Here is an 8,067-nt window from a genome sequence, read left to right on the forward strand (position 1 = left end):
ATACTTCATATTTAGATCAAAACACTTAAAAAATACCTTGAAAATGACCTATGTAAGTCCATTAAACAAAGAAAAGAAACAGGGGGTAACAATGTAATGTAGGTTGAAAATTTTGGCATTAATGAAAGTAAAGTTAATATTACAATATGGAGAAAGAAGAAAGAAGCATAAGAAGGAAGAAAGAGAGAAATATGAACAAATTCTAAGAGAAAAAAGAAGAGAAGTGAAGGGAATTAAAATGAGATAAGACAGGAGATGGAAAAAGTCTAATTACTGATTTTTTTAAAAAAATGTGTGAACTCACTTAAATGAGTGTACAGACAATGAAGAAAAACAAAGCAAAACAACATAAATACTACATAATGAAAACAAACCAACAAAAAAAAACAGACAACAACCCTTGCATAGGTATTTAATATGGTGAGATCTCTTTCAGGATTTTTGGTTTTGGAACCCACCAGGTAACCAGGGTAGCAAAAATCCAACCTATAATACCATACTTTTGAAAGCATGTGGGTGTGGAAGTAGTGATCAAGTCAACCAGATCATCCTTGCGCTAGAAAACTATATATTCATTTTTTATCACATTTAGACAACCATCCTGCTTCAAAAATTGTGAGACACTCAGCCTCTGGAGCCCATTTACAAAGGCCTCAGCCTGCCCACCTCTGGCACAACTGAGGTGATTCCAGTGGCTCAGTGAGCACAGCAGCTCCCTCCCTAGTATTGGTAGCAGTTCTGTGAGAACCACCCCCTTTCCCCACCACCTAATCTGCAGTTCCCAGGGAGAAGGACAGTAGGTCCAGATGATAAAGGTCATTGTCTCCAAGGGTAGCTGAGGCTCTGTTACAGCTGGCGAGTGGTAAGTGGACCTTGGTGGCCTTTGCTCTCAGCCATCTCAGTGTATACATTACTCAGACAGCTTATGTTTAAGGCAGCTTTTGCACCAAGGTGACCAGAATACCTGACAAGTACAACTTAGAGGAGGAAAAGTTCATTTGGGACAGAGAGTTTCAAAGGTCTGTGTCCATAGATGGCCAATGACATTGCTGTGGGCCCAAGTGAGGCAGCAATGATGTAGCAAGGGCCTAGAAGAGAAAAACTGCTCCCCTCATGGCAGCAAGGAAGCAGCGAGCCTCAGAGGAGGACCACAGGGGAGATGCAGGCTTCCAGGGAACGTCCACAGTGACCCAGACCCTCTGGGTCTACCCCACCTGCCTACAGTTACCACACAGTCATTCAAACTAGGATGATTGCTTGTCTTAGTTCCCACAATCCACCCATTTCTCATTCCTTTATTAATACAAGAGCTTGCGTATGGCCATCCCATACCCAAATCATAGTAGCTTCCTTCAGTGGCGTTTGACCAGGACCACAATTTGTCCCCAGGTGAATGCTGGCTGGGATACTATAGCAATATTTCCTGTAGTCTGCAGGGAAAGCGAAGATGCAAGAACTTTGTGTTTCCCAAAGCAGCAAGCTCAGGCATGACCCGACAAGTTGGCTCCCTACAGCAGCTCTCCATTTTTAAGCAGAAGCTCAGAGCACTTCTAACACAACCACCTGCTATGCAGCTACCAGATCAGCTAAGTTCAGACTTACTTTCTGTTCTGCAAGTGTTTCTATACTGACATTCTTCTCTATATCTCTTTCTCTTTCCCTTTTTGTCACCAGGCTCCCCTCCCTGGCTCCAGGTCTGCTGGGACAGAGTTGTGCCAGTGAGACCTTTCTCACTCTGTTCTAATAACCGGAATCTCTGACTATCTCACTGTCCAGTACTGAACCTCACTCCATCCCCTCAGTCACCCACCTGGCTGAATAGCACCTCTCCAGCTGTTTCACATTCGCATCATGGAGGAGCTGAGAGTGCTACCAGGTTCTACTCTGCCATCTTGACCTTCACCCAAAAGCACTGGATATGTGTGTTTAAAATATTATACTAAGGAAAGCAGAAAGGATAGAGAGTGGTGGGAGAAGTCAGAATCAAAAGGAAAAATGTCATTTTGAGTAACAGCAAGAAAAGAAGAATAGCAAGGGAAGAGAGAAGGAAAAACCCACAGTCCAAAGATCAGAGAGATCCATGGCAGAGATGAACTAGAGCTGGGAGGGAGAACCATTGCAAGATTTGTAGTAGAATGATAATTTTTATCTGATTTATGATGTAGCAAATAAAATTCCCGAATCAATTAAGGTTATAAAAGAGCTCTCCAATGACTTATCTCAGATATCCAACTGCACTAATTCCCACACTCTATATTGAAATGGCATTTCTGACTAAATTAATGACATAAGCCAAATGACACTAACATAACAGTTAAAATGCCAAAGAAAAAATACATTGGGCTAAATGTCACCATGGCTAGGAAAAATCAATATTGAAAATGGAATGTAAAAAGAACTATTATAGCCAGGATTAATCAAGTTCTGGTAAGCAGACTTGTAAGAATAAAAAATGTTGGGTAGATATCTTCTGATATTCATTTATTTCTTGACTGAATATTATATCTTCTTATCTAAAGATACAATAACAGGTTGGAAGTTAAAATGATAAAATATGTTTGTGTTCAAGTGCGTGATGGATCAGACATGAATCTGTAGTGGTCACTACAATCTGTCCTGTTCTTCGGAAGTCAGCTATTATATGCACTCTTCTGCTTTGAGCCTGGCCTGAATGATTTCAGAAAAAATCAGTATTATTGCCCACAATACTCAGTGGGCATTCTATTCATGTTGATAGGCTAGGGGAGAATTGAAATGTTTTGTATAAATGCAATTATTTCAGAAGCCACATGGCAACCTCATATATTAAATAACCTCAACTATGGGAACAAAAAATAAGATGTATCTAAATTTAAATGATCTTCTTATTGATGATTGTTCAGATAGAATTATTTTCAATTGGTGGCAAAAACTCACAAAAATTTAAATCACCAGGTAAATTGCGATATAATCTTTTGAGACTTCCTTGCATTTTCTGGTGCCCCTAGATTTATTCCTTCCTTGGGGGTGGGAGGAATCAACTCTTCAAATCTGCAGTTACTTCTGGTTTTCTTGGTAATATAGCATCTTCAGAATTCCCTTTGCTTGTGCTTGAATAGGAGATACACATGGATGACTCCCTCCTGGAATCTGCCTCCTCTCTTCTTTTTTTTTTTTCCATTTTTATATTTTATTTTATTTTTTTCATTTTCTTTTTTTTAACATCAGAAATTTATTAGTTGCTCAAAACATTACATTGATCTTGACATATCATATATCATACATTTGATTCAAATGGGGTATGAATTCTTATTATTCCCACGTGTACAGATTGCAGAATCACGTTGATTATACAGCCACGTTTATACATACTGCCAGACTAGTGTCTGTTGTATTCTGATGCCCTTTCTATCCCTTTGTATCCCCCCTCCCCTCACCTCACCTCTCTCTACCCCATCTACCATAACTCATTTCTCTCTCTTTTTCCCCCCTTCCCCTCACATCCTCTTATATGTATTTTTGTATAACAATTGGGGTCTCCTTCCATTCCCCTTCTCTCTCCCATTCCCTCCCACCTCTCATCCCAGGTTGATGGTAATCTTCTTCTCATGCTCTTCCTCCCTGCTCTGTTTTGGGTTGCCCCCCTTATATCAAAGAAGACATTCTGCATTTGTTTTTTTAGGGATTGGCTGATTTCATTTAGCATAATCTGCTCTAATGCCATCCATTTCCCTGCAAATGCCATGATTTTGTTACTTTTTAGACGTCAAACAACAACAAGTGCTGGCAAGGATGTGGGGAAAAGGGTGCACTTGTACACTGCTGGCACCAAATTGGTGCGGCCAATTTGGAAATCAGTATGGAGATGCCTCCTCTCTTCTTTAGCCTGATTGTTGCCCAGGAGGAACTCTTAGTAGGCAGCACTGGGCCACCCAGAGTTTATCAGTCAAGAAATTCCTGAGGCTACACCAATTCTATAGAAATGTTAATGGATCCCTTTCATTGATGGATTCAACTGATGCAGAACTTCTGCAGCAGTTCTATTATTGCTCTTCTGTATGCTTTTCCTGAATTCAGGTTACTTTTAATTCAGAAACACTGAGTTCACCCTCCTAAATAAATCTTTTTTTTTTTTTTCCCAAATGAAATAGTTTGAGTAAGATTCTAATCCTCATGTCAAAGATACGTTTGTTTTGCTCACCCAAGATTTGGAAAGCATAAAGTTAATATCTAACGTTTTGACAAGTAATTTTTCTCTCCATTCTTTATTATTATTATTATTATTATTAGATTTGAGGTAAGCATAAAGATCAACTTTCTCTAATTTGTATACCTACATACTGAGTTGCCAACTCTAAGTAGACACCTGCAATAAAAATAAAAACATCATCTTTGATGGCCAAAATAATTTCTTTTTCTATAGAAGTGTATTACATCTTAATAGGTACTGAGCATCCTATAAAGCATTGTCTTCGACCATTTGATTGCTTTGCTCTTTATACTATTTTTGAGTCTAATATCATTTTTCATCAGAAACTAACACCAATCTCTTCCACATTTTCCTTATAGCATTTTTCACTTCCCTATTTCTGAAAGTATAAATCAAGGGATTGAGCAAGGGGGTGAACATGGTATAAAACGTTTCCACCAGTTTGTCAAAGGGAAAGACAGAAGGAGGCCGGGCATTTATAAATATGCATGGGACAAAGAACAAAACCACAACAGCAATGTGAGATCCACAGGTGGACAGAGCTTTCCTCCGCCCCTCAGCACTGTGTTTTCTCAGGGAGAACAAGATGACACCATAGGAGACCAGCAACAAGCAGAAGATTATAATGCACATAAACCCAGTCGTGGCAACCATCAAAAGGCCAAGGATGTGAGAGTCAGTGCAGGCCAGGTCCAATAATGGGTACAAGTCACACATGAAATGATCAATGACATTAGGCCCACAATAGGGCAGTTGGTTAATGAACAGAACCACTGTAATGGAATGCAAGAAGCCCCCTGACCAGGCCACCCCCATCAGAATGCCACAGAGCCTCCAGTTCATGATGGAAGAGTAGTTCAAGGGCTTGCAAATGGCCACATATCGATCATAAGCCATGGAAGTGAGGATGATCATCTCCGCCCCACCGAATAGATGTTCAGCAAAAAGTTGAATCATGCATCCTTTATAAGAGATGGTTTTCCTCTCATACAGGGAGTCTGCAATCATTTTTGGTGTGATGGCAGAGGATAAACAGGCCTCCAGAAAGGATAATGATGCCAAGAAGAAGTACATGGGGGAGCCCAGCAGTGCAGGGCTACAGAGGATGGTCACTACAATCAGCATGTTGCCTACAATAGTTGCAATGTAGACCAACAAAAACACAACAAAGACTATTTTCTGAATAGTAGGATTATTTGAAAGCCCCAGGAGAACAAATTCAGTTATGAAGCTTTGGTTTTGCATGATTTCCAAGGAAAGGGCAAACATGCAAAAGTTATCATTGAAGTTTGCAATTATGATAAAGATTTGCTTCAGACCACTTTGTAGTTTTAGAGTCGCCAATTATTTCAGTGCACCTAAATACACTATTGTCTTTAAGGTTTCTGTTGTCATTGAAAACACAAATTTGACATTTATTGAGGATAGGAGCTGGAGATCAGGCAAAATTGAGGTGAAGATAGAGTATTCACAGCCTTTGAATTAGCAAAGCTTCTATAAAGGAGAAGGTAGAGAAGACTAGATTTTAATCTCTAAAGACAGTTTTGATCATTTACTAGTGACTTCCCTCAGTGAATCATTGGGAAGCATTCTTCACCTCACCCCCATGGTGGGGATACGAGGACTGTGGCTCTCTTGTTCATTTCTGCCATTGTTATGGGAGGAGGCAGAGTTGACTAATAAGCCATCTGTAATCTGGAGACCCTGAGACCTAAAAGAAGAAATAATATACAATTTAAGTGGTGATTTTAAAGCATAACTACACATCAAAGCTTTCTTTAAGGTATAAACTGAATTTGGTCTCTTGATGATTCAATTTGTTCTTTACCAAAATGAAGGATCTATGAAAAAGTACCAAGTGACAGACAGCACATCACAAGTCTGCACTAAATGTTTAGTTTTTAGTTTTTTTTTTAAATTACCTCATTTAGACATTAGAAGAGAATTTCCCCAAAATAATAACACCTATCTCCAAATGTTGTAATAGCAACTAAGAAAAATAGGTATAGGAGAGCCGTTATACAAGACTCACTACCCTGGTAACACTCGAAGATTTATATCCTTACTTCCTTGATAGGAAATTCATGGTTGAGTATAAGTGAACACCAGATGCTTGACCCTAGGTTGTTACATAGAATATCTGTCTCCAAAACAAAGTCCTTTCCACTGGATCACTCTAGAAAGAGTAAGAATTTCTATTTTCTATCAGAAACTTCAGGGCTGAATTAACTTTTCTAGAGTTCCCACACACTTGAATCACTAAATCCTCTTAGTTTTTGTTCATTAGTGAATGGGCATCTTAATGAAGGAAACAGAAAATGATGAGGAATCAGAAGGTGATGGCCAATCATTTGCATAGGCAAATAGGCAATCATCATAGTCCAGAGTCTTCAGACTCTATTAATCATTTTCTCATAATTTATACTATGTGACTGGGTCTAATCAAATGTTGGTTTGAACATATTGGTCTAAGCCAGTATGTTCATATATACCTTACACATTCATCTCCAAATTTCATATTGACTATAATATTTGGAAACTTGAAAGTATTCCTTAAAATAATATGCTCTTACTAATTATAGTTATTATGTACTCCATGAATAGCCAATTGCCTTTTCTACCTCAAGCATTTCCATGAGTTATCCAGACAATTTCTCCAAAAGGTCTTATAATTCTGTAAGCCTTAGGTAACACTTTCATGTGAGTTTAGTTGGAATGTCTATCAATAGGACTCTTTTCAGGATCCAATTAGTCTCTACAGGTAAAAACATTGATGTAGTCAATAGCACAGAGGAAAGTAATGTGTGATGAGAACACACTGCCATAGCCCCTTACCAAGGGTAGTGTAGATAGGTGAGACTTATTTTACCTTAACCTGTCTTCTCTAAGGGACTCTGTCAAACACTCTCTATCCCTCATCCCAGACCATATCAAATTCCTCCAAGACCTCCCCTCTTCCTGTGAGAAATGTCGAAAAACTAACCCTTTTCCCACATTTGTCCTCCCTCTATTCCAACTCACCAGCAAGAGGACATTTACCTGCCAGCAACTGGCAAATTGACTTCAACCACATGCCCAGCATAAAATGTTTCAAATATCTCCTAGTCCTGGCTGACACATTCTCTGAATGTGTTGAGGTCTTTCCCACCACTAGCAAGACATTTCCAAAATCCTCCTTAAAGAACTCATTCCTCACTTTGGCCTCCCTTCTTCCTTTCAGTCTGATAATGGGCCCAAATTTATCTCTCAAATTATCCAACAATTAATACAAGCACTTAACATACCCTAGTATTTTCATATACCATACCGCCCTCAATCATCAGGCAAGGCAGAACGCACCAAAGAAACCATCAAAAACATTCTCACTAAACTCTCTCTCAAACTACATCTTGACTGAGTAACACTTATCTCTCTGGGCCCCCCTAAGGTTATGAGCCCTCCCTAAAAAAACCCTTCCATATCTCTCCATTTGAGCTTATGTATGGGTGCCCAATGACACCCCCTACTTTATGCCCACAGCCCATAGCTATTCCACCCCACCGTTTGCCCCCTCTTTTGAGTCACCTTCAAGCATTGCTTTGGAAATATGCAGACCTTAATCACTTGTCCCTACAGACAACCCTTCCTCCCCTATTCCAGTGGGGGACATGGTATTCCTCTAATGGTTCCATCCCAACGCAGTTACCCTACTCAATGGCCTATCCCCTAAATGGATGGAACCATATGAAGTTACTCTCAACCACTCTAAATGCTTCCAAGCTTAAGGGGTTCCCCAAATGGATACACAATTTAGCTCTCAAAACCTGCTCTCACCCTCACTTCACTACAACCTCCATAGACCCCTCACTTAGTGGCTCAAACAGACACAAGCCTCCTAA

The 8,067-nt window shown here is 39.6% G+C and overlaps 1 protein-coding gene across 1 annotated transcript; it reads right to left on the minus strand.

Annotated features, from left to right (window-relative positions):
* Nucleotides 1–4,498: 4,498 nt before the first annotated feature.
* On the minus strand, nt 4,499–5,443 carry LOC113175076 (olfactory receptor 4C15-like). Its single transcript, XM_026379240.2, has one exon. It carries the CDS (start codon nt 5,432–5,434, stop codon nt 4,499–4,501), a length of 936 nt encoding a protein of 311 aa, XP_026235025.2. The 5' UTR covers nt 5,435–5,443.
* Between the last annotated feature and the right edge of the window lie 2,624 nt (nt 5,444–8,067).

Source organism: Urocitellus parryii, chromosome 4 (genome assembly GCF_045843805.1).
Source record: "Urocitellus parryii isolate mUroPar1 chromosome 4, mUroPar1.hap1, whole genome shotgun sequence".
Lineage (NCBI taxonomy): Eukaryota > Metazoa > Chordata > Mammalia > Rodentia > Sciuridae > Urocitellus > Urocitellus parryii.